The sequence below is a fragment of the Lacerta agilis genome, chromosome 1, assembly GCF_009819535.1.
Source record: "Lacerta agilis isolate rLacAgi1 chromosome 1, rLacAgi1.pri, whole genome shotgun sequence".
NCBI classification, from domain to species: Eukaryota; Metazoa; Chordata; class Lepidosauria; order Squamata; family Lacertidae; genus Lacerta; species Lacerta agilis.
In genome coordinates this window covers 118,747,265-118,764,299 of record NC_046312.1, presented here as the reverse complement: position 1 = coordinate 118,764,299, position 17,035 = coordinate 118,747,265, and the positions used below count along the sequence as shown (strand labels likewise).

Here is a 17,035-nt window from a genome sequence, read left to right as displayed (position 1 = left end):
TTATAAAAATGGGAGCAGGTAAGTTGCCGGGGTGTCTTTTGCTATCTTGAGTTTTGAAGAAGAGGTCCTCTGAAAACGTTCTATTCAAAATGCTGAATGGGAGAGCCTGTTTTCTGTAGTAAGTATGTACACCTATGCAGTTTATGAGTGTTTCAGTGTGAGTGTGAGACAGACTGAGGGAGAGAGAGAAAGTATAATTTGCAAGGATCTTAGTTTTGGAGTACTGAAATAATAATGCTACTTCAGGGCTCGGAATTGTGCAGTGTTCTCATGAACGGGCATTTAGCAGAAAAGCTATGACTCACTCTCACTTTTGCTTTCTACTGTAGTCGAAACTGCTTTGATCCTTAGACCTTTTAATTAAATAAAAGGAGAGCTGTGATTTTCTCCTCCTCTAATGAGGGTTTTTGTTTGAACCTCCGGTGTGTGTGACATCAAAGAAATGGATGGATGGCTAGCCAATGTACTATATAGAGACTTCAAATTATGATTGCTTTACTATAGTTAAAGAGCTTGGATGGCCTAGAGTTTGAACATACATTTCCAGTTCACTTTCTTGCTTTCTTTTGTGATCTTCTACTTCAAATGTGGCCAATAAATTCCATAGGAATAGCTGTAATAATCTGGTTACAGGTGGGTAGTTGTGTGGGTCTGCCATAGCCAAAACAAAATAAAATAAAAAATTCCTTCCAGTAGCACCTTAGAGACCAACTAAGTTTGTTCTTGGTATGAGATTTCGTGTACTATATAGAGACTTCAAATGTTGATTGCTTTTCTATAGGTAAAGAGCCTGAATGGCCTAGAGTTTGAACATACATTTCAGTTCACTTTTTTGCTTTCTTTTGTGATCTTCTACTTCAAATGTGGCCAATAAATTCCATAGGAATAGCTGTAATAATCTGGTTACAGGTAGGTAGTCGTGTTGGTCTGCCATAGTCAAAACAAAATAAAATAAAAAAATTCCTTATTTTTTATTTTATTTTGTTTTGTAATAATCTGTCTTGCCAAAGAAACAATTAAGAGTTCAGTGGCACCTTAAATACTGAAAAATACACACTTTTGTGATACCAGTTTTTATGGGTTAGATTCCAGATACCTTTGACAACGTAGATGCTAGCCTAGAAAAGCTTATACCTTAACCTTGCACCTTGTAAAAATCCTTTAAGAAACTCCAACCGTAAAGATAATTGCAAGGCTTTCTTGAGAGGTTTTGCCTACTGCAAATGAATAGGTGGTGGTTTAAAAGGTAATTGCTGTTTGATTTGGTTTTGAAGGTTTGTATTGGATCTTGCAGAAACCATGCAGCTCTGGAGTCATTTATTGTCAGAAATAGTTCAGGGTCTAAATGAATAGCCAAGTGTTTTCTTTCCTTTTCTTTCAGAAAACAGAAATGAAGGTACACATGCACACACAATTTTGCCTCATTTGCTTGCTAACGTTTGTCTTTCATCAATGCCACCATTGCCACGAAGATGGACATGACGAAAGTGCCGAGGTCACAACCGCAGCGTCACAACCGCATAGCCACAACCACAACGACTATCAGATCTCGGAGAAAGCTGAAGAGAAACAGAAATACTACATTGAAAAACTCTTTGACCGCTACGGCGAAAATGGAACGCTCTCGTTTTTCGGCCTGGAGAAATTGCTGACAAGCCTGGGCCTGGGAGAAGTGAAAGTAGTGGAAATAAATCATGAGGACATTGGCCACAATCATGTATCTCACTTAGATGCAATAGAAGTACAAGAAGGAAGGCATTCCCATTCCCATCCCCACCACCACCCTCCTCATTCCCATACTCACTCAGAGAACCAGACCACGAACGAAAGGCCTGCCAAAAGAAAACGGAAATGTGACCCCGAGAAAGAAGCAGCAGAGCCATCTTTAAAATCTGACAGCAAACACACTCACGACCACAATGACCACAGGCACCGGCTCCATCACCTCGGCCGCAACGGTACTCGCCACTCCCATAACGATTCCACCAGCGCCAAGGACCACAGGGGGCCCAGCCACGAACCTTCGACGGAGACCAACATGACTCAAGAGCAGCCCGAAAAGTCGCACAAAGACAACAGGAGGACGCGGAAGGAAAGGAAGAAGAGAAGCGGGGCTTCGGTGGAGGCGGAACAAGGCTTTACTCCCAGCCACGAGTCCACCAAGCAGCACGGACACAACCGGGTTCACAAAAACAGCCACGCGCAGGACACGGCCCTCTCGCACGCTCATGCTGCCCACGGGCATCCGGATCCGAATCCCGCCAGTGGAGACGGGCATCGCCGTGGCAGGAAGCACGAGGGGCAGATTGGCATGAGGAAGCGTGCCGTCCTCTCGGCACATCCTCACAAGGACCATAATGGAGATGAGCACCACCACGAAGAGGTCAGTGTTAAGCCTGATAAGGCCTGGGATGCAAAGGAGCACACAGGCAAAAGAACTAGTACAGTAGCACCTCGGCTTAAGTAACCCTCTGGTTACGTAAACGTCACATTACAGTATCGGACCGGGTTTCGGCACATGTGCAGAAGCGGTCTCTCCCCCCCCCCCGCGCGCGCACACACATGTGCAGAACAGTGATCCTCGGTTGCGAAAACCTCGGGATCCGGCCGGACCTCTGGAACAGATCCCGTTCGCAACCGAAGGTACCACTGTATGTCTATGGCTGAGTGTTAGAAGCTCAGATATACGTAAACCAGGCGCCAAAAGGCTCCTTAAACCAAGGCTACAGTCGCTGAAATGGAGTGTCTGGTTGCCATTTTGGGGTGAGATGTCTCTAAAGCCATGGTTCCCAACGTGGGGCATATGCCCCACAAGGGGGGCAATTTGATTTTTAAGGGGGGGCAATTTGGAAGTTTGTTTAGACCAAGTTAATGGCCTTTTAGGTTTCCTCCACATGAATAGGAGTTCACGTTCTGAATAATAATAATTATTTGTCCTGGGGGGAGTGGGGCGAGAGAGGCATTAGGATTTTAGAGATGCTTAGGTGAGGCATGGCCAAAAAAAGGTTGGGAACAACTGCTCTAAAGCCTTGTTTTTCGAATGATGGACTAACCGATTGATTGTCAGTGAAAACATCTGGCTAGTTCAGATGACAACCCTGAGCTAGGTTAAGAGCTTTGAGAAGAAAAGTCACTTGATCCAGGGACAGTCCACACATATATTGGCCTATTCCTACCTCTTTTTTTTTCTCTTAATGGTGACACGGACCATTCACAACGTAGGGATATTCTTCACAACCGTGAGCAGGGCAGTGGGGTGGGGTAAGTGAAGACAAGCTGCAGCAATGAACTATGACGTTGCTCACTGCTCCTGCTTGGGCTGCACAGAGAAAGCATTTTGGTTCCCGAAATTCATTCCGATGGTGCAGATATGATATAACTGATAGAATTCTACAGGACGTGGTGTTAGTGTGTGAACACCAGTCCAGCTGCAATGATCCGCAGGTTTGAAAACCAGGTTTGTAAAGATATGATTATTGCCATTATCATTTGTTTATATTCTCTGTCTTTTCCCCCAAACTGGGATCCAAAGTGGCTTGCGCTAATTAAAACAACCCAGATAAAATACAGAAAGCTAAAAACCCATGGCTTCAAATTCCCAGGTTGCGGAAACTTTTCTTCCACCATCGGATCAGGTTTTCCCTGTGTCTTTTTCCAGCTGTAATAATTAGTATTTCATCTTTGGCAGACCCAAACTATATTTCTGCTCCTCTGGAAGGATTTCACGAAACACCGTGTTCGCATAATTTCCGGTTTAATCTTTAAAATTCTCAGAAACACCAGGCACAAATAAATAAAATAATGGGTACTCATTTAATTAATTGACACATCTACCCCACTCTCCAGCTCCCATATCTGTAATAGTAAGACAGTTTATGCCCTCAGTCTCAACAGTTTAAGGTGGTGTGCACCCCATGCATTTAAAGTTTGTGGCTTCTCCCAAACAGTTCTGGGAACTGTAGTTTTACCCCCTATACAGAGCTGCAGTTCCCAGAACCCTTAGCAAACTACAGTTACCCTGATTCTTCAGGGGAGCTAATGTTGCTTAAATGTGCTTTGAGTGTATGGTGTGTGGCCAGCCTTTAAACACATAACACAAAAGGAAAAGGGATTGGGAGGGAAGAGAAGAAAGCAAACTCGGGCTTTAGCTCTTAGGTACAGATCCAGCTAGAATGGAAAGAGTTTAAAAAGAGGAGGAACAAAAAGTTGCTTATTTGTCAGCTGAGCTCAGCTCTCTCTTCTCTCTCTCTCTCTCTCTCTCTCTCTCTCTCTGCTTTGCTCCTCTACTGTCAATGTTCTTCAATAAACTGCATGCCTTCTTAATACGGCTTTTTTCCTTCTCGCTCCTACTATTGTGCCAAATTCTCAATTTTCTTTTGCACCTTTTTGGAGCGTGTTCTCCTTCAACTTATTAAGACTTTTGTGTTTCGTACAACCCCCTTGCTTCCAAATGGGAACTATCCTGACCAGTGTTAATAATTGCCTTCTTCCTGACTTTTTCCTTTTTTTGCAGTGTTTAAACTTCACTCAGCTGCTAGCACATTACGGCCTTCATCCCACCTCTCCCATTTCCCCCAGCTTGTTTACATATCTGTGCCCAGCATTGCTGTATCAGATTGACAGGAGACTTTGTATTAAACATTATGAAGATCTGGTGATTGAAGACTTGAATAAAGGAAGAAATGCATCGATTGGGAACATGGAGAAAACCGGCGCATCGGGTGAGGAGATTTGTGATAAGAGTTCTGTCAAAGAAACGGGGAGAACTTGCATCTTTGATTTATTATTTCAGCCTTGTTAATGATGTTTTGTATTGTTAAGATCTGATGCGGACACTTTAGTTCAGGGGTAGGCAACCTAAGGCCTGTGGGCTGGATGCGGCCCAATCGCCTTCTCAATCCGGCCTGTGGACGGTCCAGGAATCAGCATGTTTTTACATGAGTAGAAAGTGTCCTTTTATTTAAAATGCATCTCTGGCTTATTTGTGGGGCATAGGAATTCATTCATCCCCCCCCCCAAAAAAAATAATAGTCTGGCCCACCACATGGTCTGAGGGACGGTGGACCGGCCCAGGGCTGGAAAAGGTTGCTGACCCCTGCTTTACTTGGTAACACACATTATGACAGCTTTGTTTCGTCATCGTTCTAAGGTCAAGTCAGGCCACTTAAAATATTAGAAACCACCTCTGAACAGGCATATGAGTTCCGTAGAATTACTGTTTCTCCCACTTCAGAGCTTCTGCTGAAGGCTCCCTTTCTTGCATCCATTGCAACTTCACTGCTTTGAGTAGAGGAAAGACACACCTCTCCTGAGAGAAGGGTAGCATCCTAGCCTATTGGGCCTCACAGTCTTCAGGTTTGCAGTACTTCGTGATAATAGATGCAGGACAGAATCCTGTGTGCCCCAGGACTTCAGAGTTTTTGTTGACATTTGTTCACACAGAGCATTCCCTGCTGTAGGCAACCAGCCCAAGCGCCTTCAGCCACCTATTAGCCAGTGTTGCTTTTTAAATCCTTTGTCCGAGGGCCATTGCACATGAAACTCTTCTGTTTTTAAAGGCTCCCCTGATGCATCTGCTTCCAGACAGCCGGCTGGTTGTTCCGCAGTGGCTTTGCCGCGCAGATTGGAAGATTTCTTCCACGCCAAAGCAAGCCAGTTTTGTTTTGTGCAGACAAAATCCTCTGATCTACTAGCCCACCACGCTTGAATCGCTTCTCACAGAGAGGCAGTCACCACCGTTAAAATACAGATCCACAATGCATGTTTAAAGCACATTCGGCTCACATTTGAAACACATGATTTCCCCCAGGGAATCCTGCGAACTGTAGTTTGTTAAGGTGCTGGGAGCTGCAGCTCTCTGGGGGGAAGGGCAACTACAGTTCCCAGGATATTTTGGTGAATGTAATGGGCTTTAAACATGCGTTGGATGTGCTTCAAATGTATGGTGTGGGTCTGCCTGTGCAGCACATTACAGAGTAACAATTTTGTGGGTACCAGCTCTGGTGTACACACACACAGAAGTTACAATACATTTACAATACAATACATTTTCAGTAAATAAATCCCCTCCTCAGACATCTCTGTGATGATGGTGGCATTAAAATGTCCTGTTCCTCTTCAATAAGAGAAAAAGAGAGACCCTATCAGAACACCTCACATACCATCAGCGACTAATCAAAGGCATCTCCCCAAAAAAGATACCTTTGACATGATCCGATCTGGTGGGTACCAGCTTTCAGTTGTGGCAGTGACCTGCCCGTGTTCTTGATCAGGCTAAAAGGTTTATTTGAGTTGGCAGCTTTTGCTTTCCTCGACAGAACAAAGTGAGCCAACGGCCTTTAGAAAATAGCAATTCTTTAACCGAGGGAGGTCTTTAGACATAGTCACAGCTTGTTTGCATTGACCTCTTCAGGGTGACAAATTTTCTCCTCCAGACTCATCTACCTGTAGCCGGGTGATGTTTCCACAAGCCGGACTTCCAGACGAGGAACCCATGCACAATAGCTGTGTTCAGGTGTTCAGCTAAATCTGTGATGCTTAAATGGGATGGGGGCAGCGGCTGTGCATGCAGCTTAGGCCCCCTTTGTCTTCATGGGCATCGGCTCTGACCTCTTGTCAAGCAGGGAAGGCTGCAGGGTGGTTTGTTTGTTTGTTTGTTTGTGTTACCTTCAATGCAAATAGAACCCTCCACATGATGAGGGGACCCTGCTTTTTCAGGGTCACTTACTGCGCGAAGGTTTCTGCTGGCGTTGAAGTGAACACAAGTAAAAGCACCCTCCAGATCTAACCTGCTCAACGTGGGAAAGTCAGGTGGGCCCTAACACACCCAGGTGGTGTTACATTGCATGGATACTCCTGCCCCTATGCCAAAATTTAAACAGATGCCTGAACATTACTAACATTTTAAGAATAGAGCACCTAAAGTTGCCCAGAATTGGCAGGTTTTGTTTTCCTACTTGCATTTCATATAGGTTCATAAGCTCAGGGTAATACCCTATAATTGAGATCTTCTTAGTGCTTTCAAAAAAAATTTTTTTTTTGCCAAACCTAGAAAGAAGTCCATTGGACTAGAATTCAAACATTTGCTGGCTACTTTCAAGCAGTAACTTGGTGTTCTGAAATCAGCAAGTCTGCTAAATTAGAATAGGGTGGTGCCAGTTTGTGGAGAGAGAGGCCCGAATAGCTTGAAGGCTAAGACAGCACACCAGCTTGCATACTTAACATCTCCTCTCCGTTCACCCTAGCTTCTGAGCAAGAGGAAGTCCCAAGAGCTGCAGGTTAGTATCAGCTAATGTCCGAGTGGAGTAACTTGCACCTGTTTCCCTCTGCCCCCCACCCCCTTACTCTTCTTGTGAAAAGTGAGTAGCACATGTCTGGGGAAGCTTCAGCCCTCTTAAAAAAAAATTGGACTCCTACGTCCCAGCAGACCCAACAGCCAGCATGGCCAACGGTCAGGAACAATGGTAGTTGTAGTCCCGCAAAATCTGGAAGGCATCAAGTTTCCCGGCTCTGTCTGGTGTAGCATGGAAACACAGTCTGGCCTGCAGGAGAAAGACCCTTGAGTTGTCAAAGAGTCAGATCCCAAGTCCCAAATCGGGACGATTAATTAAGAGTAGCAATGGAGATATGAGAGAGGAAACAAATAGAGAACATAAACATGAAATGTGGCGTTTACTCTCCAAGGATGTTATGCTATCCCCACTTAGCGTAATTAAACTGCATTGAATTCAGGTAGAGATGGCTAGGATTGTGCTGTAGATAATCTCTCTCTAAATAGAATCTTAGAGTTGGAAGGGACCACAAGGATCCTCTAGTCCAGAGTTTCCCAAACTTGGGTCTCCAGCTGTTGTTGGACTACAACTCCCATCATCCCTAGCTAGCAGGACCCAGTGGTCAGGAATGATGGGAACTGTAGTCCAAAAACAGCTGGGCACCCAAGTTTGGGAAACCCTGATCTAGCCAACCCCTTGCAATGCACCCAACGTGGGGCTCGAACCCATGACCCTGAGATGAAGGGTCTCATGCTCTACCAACTGAGCTATCCCACAGTAATCGTAAAACTTGCAAAAGCAAGGATAATGATGGGGAATAGCTGTCATTTTCACAATGGAATCGTCCCCTGCTTTTTAACACTATGGAATCAGGGGCGGTTGACATGGATGGTGGATCCCTCCAGTCAAGTATGGCCATGTCGACCAGGTACACCTCTAGGCAGAATTTTTGGGCTTTGCATGCCCACCCGTGTACACAGGGACAAGACTGGCATTTTCCAGTGACTCAGAAAAGTGGAAGTAAAAAGTGTGAACAGGGAAAGATTTCCTGAGAGAACCCACTGGGAGGAAAATCCCATCTCCATGCATGAAGAATGCTTGAAGGCTGGCAGGTAAACCACTGTGGCACATACTTTGAAATTTTTTAAGAGACAAGCATTTTATTTTCAATCCTCTGTGCGCCATTATGCATAGCAGAACTGCCAACTACATTCTGTTTCCAGAGCCTAGTGCAATTGCTGTAATCTTAGAATCACTTGAAAGGAATTGCCCTTATTTTGAAAAGAATGCTACTGCTAATGGTGACTATTGATTATGCATTTTGCCCTTATTCGCTTAGAAATAAAGCACAAATTAAGTATGTTCTGATGTATGTTAATAATTGTCAGAAACGATGCGCTGCCGGTAATTAATTTTAATGGCTGTGGCATCATTAAGAAAGGTTAACTTGTTGTGTATAACTCTCCTTTAGTGGCACAGCTACTATCTCATTAACTTTGTTCAAAGATTCAGCAAATACTGTATACGCTGAATATGGTAGCAAATCAGTTGTTTCTCCGGGTAGACATGTTTTAGCCAGAGTTGACCCTCGTTTAATTGCCAGGAGAGTTTATGAAAAGACTGCTAGGCATTTTCTGCCAATTAAAATGTTGAAATTGTGTGTAAACCAATCTCCCCCACCACCACCCCAGACACACCAAAAGAAACCCCTGTCATCGTGCATATGCCTTAGAACCCAGTTAATTAGAAAGTTTCCACAGATGAGTGCTTCATTTTAAAAGAAGGATTTTCTGCCTAGATAATGAGGGAGGGAACCGATGAATAAGTAATCTTGAAGACCATCCATGCTTTAAGTGACCTAATTTTGCAAAATTAGTGGCGGACATTTTGGTGCATTTCAGAATAGCTGGTGTTTTGTTTTGTTTAGAGCCCAAATAAAAATTAACTCCAGCACGTTGCAGTCCCGAGAAGATGTCTGGAAGCGATCTATTTTGCCACTTGTGAGTTTCAAGCACAATCCTGCATTTGCAAAATGATCTGTCGTACAGAATCATAGAATTGTAGAGTTGGGTGGCACCCCAAGGGGCATCTGGTCCAACCCCCTGCAATGCAGGAATCTCAACTAAAGCCTCCATGACAGATGGCCATCTAACCTCTAATGAAGGAGAGCCCACAGCCTCCTCCCAAGGGAGAAGGTTCCACTGTCAAAACAGCTCTTCCTGTCAGAAAGTTCTTCCTGATGTTTAGTCAGAATCTCCTTTCTTGTAACTCGAAGCCATGGGTTTGAGTCCTAACCTCCAGAGCAGGGTGAAAACAAGCTTGCTCCATCCATCCTTCCGTGTGACAGCCCTTGAGATAATTGAAAGATGGCTATCATGCCTCCTCTCAGTCTCCGGCTAAAAACGCTTAACGGTTCTTGAGTTGCTTTCTATTTATTTCTTTTAATTGCTATCAAATGAAATAATTGCTGGCACTCTGCTAGTGGTTCATCTTTATTTAGGAATACTTACCCTAGCAAGGTAACTCTGAATGTGGAAATGAAGCCAAGCCATTAAGATGGGTAAAGGCCTCCCAACACCCCAGTCTTATTCTGGCCTAGCTTTGCTTCACACAGTGTTTTCTTTGATGCCAACTTCTTCCTTTACCCCTCTTCCTCCCTGGTCTGCTCTTCCCTTGGTTCTCTTTGTTTCTTCTCTCTGCCACCCCCCCCCCCCAGTGTTCCTCAGACTCCTGCCTCCTTCAGCCTCTTCACACTTCTCCTACCCTTTTCTGATGCCCACAGTGGATCGTGACCCAGTTTCTCCCTTCTGTTGGCAGCTTCTGTCTCCTTCCTAGCCTGTGTGTTTTGCCTAATATGCCTCCTGTAAGCTTTCTGGCAATAAGATGCTTCTATTCAAAGATGCTGTATGAAATATATATTTAAATTCCCCTCTTAATGGCACCCTCATTGAACCAAACACCCCTCTTAACAACTGCAGAACAGACCTCAGTGGGATTCATTTAAGCTGAGGGTGCCAGCTATTCATTTGCCAGTGTTTGGGGGTCGAAGCCTGGATGCTCCCAAGCCAGCCTTCAGCATGGCTTTTCCCTCCACATTGTTTCCTATAGGAGACTGAGTGTTCCTTCCTAAAGGCTATAAGCACCCTTGTGCCTCTTTTCTCCCCCGCTTTTATGATGTTGCTTCTCCTCCTTGCATCCGGGAAACAGCTTAGGAGGCAGTGGGGCCCATGAAGGAACTCGTTCACAAACCTGGGTCTCCAACTGTTTTGGGACTACAATTCCCATCATCCCTGACCTCAGGTCCTGCTAGTTAAGGATGATGGGGGCTGTAGTCCAAAAACAGCTGGAGACCCAAGTTTGGGAAACCCTGGCCCGGATGCATGGGTCCTGTTGATTCCATTACTTTTCTGTTACAAGCTGGTGTTAGAAAGTGTCGCGTAATTAAACGTTGAGCTAGATGGTGCCGGGAGAAGCAGCACTGCCATGTCAGGTCTCTTCCCCCCCCCCTTCCCCCTGCAACATCATATAAAACTGAATATTCCATCACGGTGTGCAATTCTCTGACATGCGGATAACTGGTCACGAGGGATTTTGGGTTTGGCAGCAGCTGTAGGAGTGATTGACCTGCTCCCACTTTCAGCTTCCTAATCCATTCTGCAGTGTGTTGGTTGTGCCCAAAGCTATAGCTCAAGCCATTCTCCTCACCCCCTCCCGTCCCCCGCACTGCCAAAAAAGACTCTTCAGAGGGTTTGAGAGATCAGTTGACTACCGGGGGCAATACAGGGCCACAGTAGAAGATGCGATCGCTTGAAATCAAGGGGACAGGGAACCTTGAACTGCTGCAAGCACAAGATCCCACATATTTTCTCTCATCCACTGTAGCCATGTAAGACATCAAGTGCACAATGATCTGTAACACCCCCTGGTTTCTGGAGAGGTTGGTGTGAGAGGGTGCGAGGAGGGGAAGGGAAAGACCTTATTGCTTACACAAAGTTGGGTACCTCTGAAGGTCTTGTTTTAAGCGTCGTTTTCCAGTCAGCTTCATAATATGCACCTCGCCGCTTTCAGGGTAAGGGGGACTTCTGGGAAGCTGGCATGCAAGAGGAGCTTTCAGATTGGTTCGTGCTTTGTGATAATCTACAGCTATATAGATTTTAAATTCTAGAAGGGTTGCTTGTCCTCAAGGAAAGGCTCGTGTGCTGTTGTTGGGACTGAGAGGGTTTGTTGTGGTAAAATGCCGGGAGGAATTGTGACAGGTGGAGGCAATGGACGTCAGTTCTGTGCCCAGAATTTTCAGTGGTGAGACCCCAGAAATCTTCCCTGGGTTTGAAGTAGGCAGCGAAACCTGGGGTTCTGTATCCCGCTTATTCTAGGATTTACCCTAATGAAGCTTTTCGGGTAGAGTTAAATTTGCACTAAGTATTATAACAAGATTAAAGTTTGACCCCAGAGATTACTTCTACGGTGTGTGTAACCAAAAGCATACGGATTAAAAAATAATAACGGCAACAACAAAATCCTGTCGTGCAGATGGTGAAAAATGCATCGTGGTGGTTTGCATTTCAGATCTCAGTTTATAGTAGGCACGTTTTGCTTAAGAGAGAGTTTCCTTCCTTTGAACAGTAACCAATTACTTTTAATGTTCTTTTGATGTCTTTAAAAGCTTCCTGACGTTTTTTTTTTTTTCCTTTTTTCCTCCCCCTCTCCACTTCCACAGCCTGGATTTGTGGCATCATTTCTATCACAGTCATTAGCCTGCTGTCCTTGCTAGGTGTGATCTTGATTCCTATCATTAACCAAGGGTGCTTCAAATTTCTCCTCACCTTCCTGGTTGCTATTGCTGTAGGAACAATGAGCGGAGACGCACTGCTTCATCTGTTGCCACATGTGAGTTCTAACCCATCCCTTGCACTTCTGTGTGTCTTCCCTTTCCATCGAAAGCTCCTTAAGCACTTGCAGAAACATCCACACATTTAACTCGTGTTGCCTCCGCTAACTTGTCTGCTGATGGCGGCTTTCCGAAAAGAAATGAATAAAAACAAGAGTAGGCCAGCCTTTCCCACTGCCTGCTTGATGTTACACGGCTGTAGTTTCTCATCGGCCCCAACCAGCATTGATAATGGTCAGGGATTCTGGGAAATGTAGTCCCAACAGCTTCTGGTTGGGGGAGGCTGGAATAGGGACATGGAAACCTGCCTTACGCAGAGTCAAACCATTGGTCCATCTAGCTCAGTGTTGACTACAGCAAGGGAATCTTCCCTTACCCGACCTGGAGATTCCTGGGAATGGACCTGAATGCTCTACCGCTGACTGGTGGCCCTTCCAAGATGGACCCTCAGGCTGATCTAGAATGTGCGATCTCCATGTGCGAGAGGGAAAAAGAAACCTGATGTTTCTTTTCTGGTTGCAAAGGGCAACACAACGCATCTTGTAGATCTGGCTTTTTACTTTGGAGGGTGCTCACCGCATGTCTTTCTCTCCCCCGCCCTTAAGTCGCAAGGGGCGCACAACCACAGCCACGAGGTCCACGAGCACCACCACGAGCACCAGCATCTCCATGGCCATCCCCACGGCAACGGAGGAGCGGTCCAGGGTTTCCTAGAAGAGTATGATGCTGTGCTGAAAGGGCTGGTGGCCCTGGGCGGAATTTACCTCCTGTTCATCATCGAGCACTGCATACGAATGTTCAAGCACTACAACAAACAAAAGGTATGTTTTGACATCTCTTCCATGCTGGTGTGCTATGAAGATGTGGGGAGGAGTAGATCTGAACTCTTTTAAAACAAACCCATTAATGGAGAGTGTGCAAAATTGCCTGCTGACCTAGTCTAGCCAATAAAATTGAATTCTGGCAGGTATCCAGGTTTGAACAGCCAGCAGAACCCAATGGACCCAACAAAGATTTTGTTGCCATTGACCCTAAACAAGGTTCTGTTAGCAACCAAACAGACCAGTTGCTGTATGTGTGACACTGAATCACACCACTGAACCATCTAGTCCAGTTATCTTTTGCCCTGACTGGCAGCTGCTTTCTGAGTTATGAAATACAGAACATCTGACCTGGGTTTCTTTAAAGTGGAGGCGCCGGAGGTTGAACGTGTGACTTTAGGCGTAGAAATCCTGTGCTCTTCAACTGAAAGGTTGTGGATCCAGCGTTTTTAACATCCAAACTTGGCAATAATATGCAAAAAGCTCTTCCTGTGAAAGTTTGAAAACATTTGAAAACAACTTAAGTGATGAGTACCGTATTTTTCGCGCCATAGGACGCTCCGGACCATAGGGCGCACCTCATTTTTAGAGGAGGAAACAAGAAAAAAATTATTTTTCTGGTTTTCCTCCTCTAAAAGCCCTGTTTTGTTTTGTTTTTTGTTTTGTTTTTGAGGATCAGCTAAAAGTTTTGCAGCTTTTTTTGCAAAGGGAAAAGCCCTGGGGTTTTGGGGTGTTTTTTTTTTTTTTTTTGGAGGATCAGCTAAAGGTTTTGCTGCTGTTTTTGCAAAGGCAAAGGGCCTTTTTTGAGAATCAGCTAAAAGTTTTGCAGCTTTTTTTGCAAAGGGAAAAGCCCTAGGGTTTTTTTTTTTTTTGAGGATCAGCTAAAGGTTTTGCAGCTTTTTTTGCAAAGGGGGAAAAGCAAAGAGGAAAAGCCCCATTTTTATGGGGTTTAACTCACATTTCTGAAAAATCCTAAGGAAAGGGAGCCATTTCTACTGTTTCCAGACAGATAATCTAATCAGCCAGTCACATGTCCTGGGGAAACAAACAACCTCCCTCTGCAGCACATTCAACAAAGGAGGGCGGGGCTGAAAGGGAGCCGGGGACTCTTATCTCTCTCCCGATCTCTTGCTGATCAGCTGCTGAGCGTCCTTTCAACACTCCCTTTTCTCTTTGTAAAATAAAAAGCACAATTTGCTTTTGGCCCCATGGCAATTCAGCTCCAGGGACCACCATTCGCTCCATAAGACGCACAGGTATTTCCCCTTACTTTTTAGGAGGAAAAAAGTGCGTCTTATGGAGCAAAAAATACGGTATCTGTTTTAGAGCTTTTTTTGTTAGTTTGTTTTTTAAGGTTAATGTGTCTTTCTGGAACAATGCCCAGTGAGACAAGCAAACAACAGTCTGTGCTGCAAGTGTTATCTTTCCATCCTTTTAAAAAATAGAGCAAGATACCCAACCTCACTCAAGTACAGTCGTGCCTTGGAAGCCGAACGGAATCCGTTCCAGAAGTCCATTTGACTTCCAAAATGTTCAGAAACCAAAGCGCGGTTACCGATTGGCTGCAGAAAGCTCCTGCAGCCATTCGGAAGCCCCGCCGGATGTTCGGGTTCCAAAGAAAGTTCGCAAACCAGAACGTTCGCTTCTGGGTTTTTGGCGTTCGGGGGCCAAAACATCTGAGTACCAAAGTGTTCGGGATCCAATCATATTTGCTCTTGTCCTAAGGTTCCCACCCCACCCCACTCCACCCCACTCCCTGATTACTGATTGAATTACTGGCTTTGGTATGGGGGCAAGTCTAGGTTGTTGATTTCACTTGTTTTTCCAACTTTGACTGCCTTACACTCCTCAAGATAGGCAGTCAACGCCGTGCCCTCCTGACATGGTTGGGAGTCCCCAAACCCATCACACACACACACACACCCCAACCTGCATGGCCGGTAGCCGGAGAGTATGCTACAGCCCAGCAACATCTTGAGGGCGCCACGTTGGCTACCCCTTGCTCCGTGAAACACCCCTGAGGAGTAAAGTTTCTGCTGCAAGGGGAGATGAACGCTCTGCTCCTTTCCTGTGTAAATCTCTTGTTTTGTATTGCTTTCAAGAGTCTCATTAATCTCCTCCACTAGCACTTGGTTACCAAAGAACCACCCTACTGCGTAGCTATTTGTGGTTGCACCATGTTCTCCCAGTCTAGTTTTTCGTTCTTGTCAGGGGCTAGTTGTCTGGTCCCCTAGAAACTTAGAAGGCAGCTATGGGCATTGAAGCCAAAGAGGGTCTGTCCTAGGAATTCTCCTGCTTTAGAAGCAGCTGCAGCAGCAAACAGTTGTGTGCAAGGGTGCTGTGAAGGCGTCAGCCCCGAGAAGCTGAACAGACTTGATTTGTTCTCCCAGAGGGTAAAGGGATTGGGATTTAGATTGTCAGAAGCTCAGGCGGTCATAAGATGGCTTGCGAAAGAGGAGCAGCTTCCCCAGGCAGACTTGTTACTATAAACCCAAACTGCTGGGATCAGAGAGTGTGTTCAACATAGGAGGGAGCTGCCGAAGCTGATTTGTCTTTACACGCGTTTGGTCTTTTACAAGTTGAAGGAGCTATTAAATGAGAGAGAGAGAGAGAGAGAGAGAGCCTCTGTGTTACAATTCCCTGAAGGTGTGTGTGTTTATGTCAAATTAGCCTGATTTCTAAGTTACGGATCTGTGTTACATTTTTGTCTTCCTTTGAACATTTGCCTTTTAATTAATTTTTATTTGACTAGAACTGGGGCAAATCCCAACCGCTTGGGCACCTGGGCCTTTTGATCAGGGCGCGAAGAACTTGAAAAACTTCTCATTCGTCCTTTCAATGGTCTTCCTTTGACAGTACAAGTACACTCGTACCTCAGAAGTTGACGAATCGGTTCCGGAAGTCCACCCGACTTTCCGAAACGTTCGGAAACCCAAAGCACGGCTTCCGATTGGCTGCAGGAAGCGCCTGCAGCCAATCGGAAGCCTGGCCGGACATTCGGCTTCCAAAAGACCGTTTGCAAACCGGAACACTCACTTCCAGTTTTCCATTGTTCGGGAGCTGAAACGTTCAACTCCCAAGGTGTTTGGGTGCTGAGATACAACTGTACAAGCTAAAAAAAACCTTAATGCTGCTTTTTGGGTGGGCGGGGACAGGAATCTGGTAGTTTTCAGTATCCCCATTTGAAAATTGAAGAAATGGCAGTGAGAGTTCTCCTATAATAGCCTTCCCTGAACCTGGTGCACTTCTGACATCATTGGGACTCCCGACACCCACCATCCCCAACCAGTCTGCCTAAGGGTCAGGGACGAGGTCGTTCAACACCAGGTTGCGGGAGACTGTCCTGTACAGTGAGAAACACAACAGGAGAATAAACCCTTCGCAAGATAAATAGAGGGCACAGCTCATCGTCTTGTCTCATGTACACAGTTCAAGATCCCTGTAAGAAGGGATGGGGGAATCCATGGTCTTCCCAGATACGTTGCTGGGCTCCCATCATACCTGACCATTGGCCAAGCTGGCTGGGGCAGGATGGGAGCTGGAGTCACAACAGCACCCGGAGGAGCACACAGGCTCACCATTCCTGTTACAGACCATCTCCGGAGTCCCTCTTCTCCCCTCCCCTGCAGCTAGAGGTGCTTCTGGGGCACTTGAAACACTGCGCTTGGAGCACAATAAGCCCGTGTGCTGGGAACCCAGGGAATAAAAATCCATTGGCTATCATGGGTACCTGAATATTCAAGCCTCGTGTTATTATGAAAGGAGGCACCTGTTGTGGTTTGCCCAGTGCAGGAGCAGCAAATCCAGCGAGGAGGAGGAAGGAGAGGCTTCCCTAGAATATCAGAGGAATTTCCCCCCCACATGCACAAAGCTGCATAGGAGGGGGAAGGACTGGGCTGATTAAAAAAAAAATGAAGCACCTTTATTCCTCGGGAGAAAATGTAGGCAAAGAATCTTTGCAAGGGATGTAACTGCAAGATTTGCGTGAATGTGATAAATGAGGTGCATTGGGCGAATCCACTGTTTTTTAGGGTCCTCGGTGATGCAGGGGGCCA

At 45.6% G+C, this 17,035-nt stretch overlaps 1 protein-coding gene across 3 annotated transcripts in view; it reads left to right on the top strand.

The window, feature by feature from the left end:
- The window catches only part of SLC39A10 (solute carrier family 39 member 10), a 49,493-nt gene that overhangs the window by 22,518 nt on the left and 9,940 nt on the right, over positions 1 to 17,035 (top strand). The window contains exons 1-5 of one of the 3 annotated variants that reach the window (XM_033168945.1): positions 2,236 to 2,383; positions 4,514 to 4,721; positions 7,245 to 7,277; positions 11,989 to 12,158; positions 12,765 to 12,980. In XM_033168945.1, coding sequence (XP_033024836.1) covers positions 2,312 to 2,383; positions 4,514 to 4,721; positions 7,245 to 7,277; positions 11,989 to 12,158; positions 12,765 to 12,980 — 699 coding nt within the window. In that variant the 5' untranslated portion in view covers positions 2,236 to 2,311. Of the gene's footprint in view, positions 1 to 1,381; positions 2,384 to 4,513; positions 4,722 to 7,244; positions 7,278 to 11,988; positions 12,159 to 12,764; positions 12,981 to 17,035 lie in introns of those variants that run through there. The other 2 variants (XM_033168927.1, XM_033168935.1) reach the window with 2 other exon arrangements.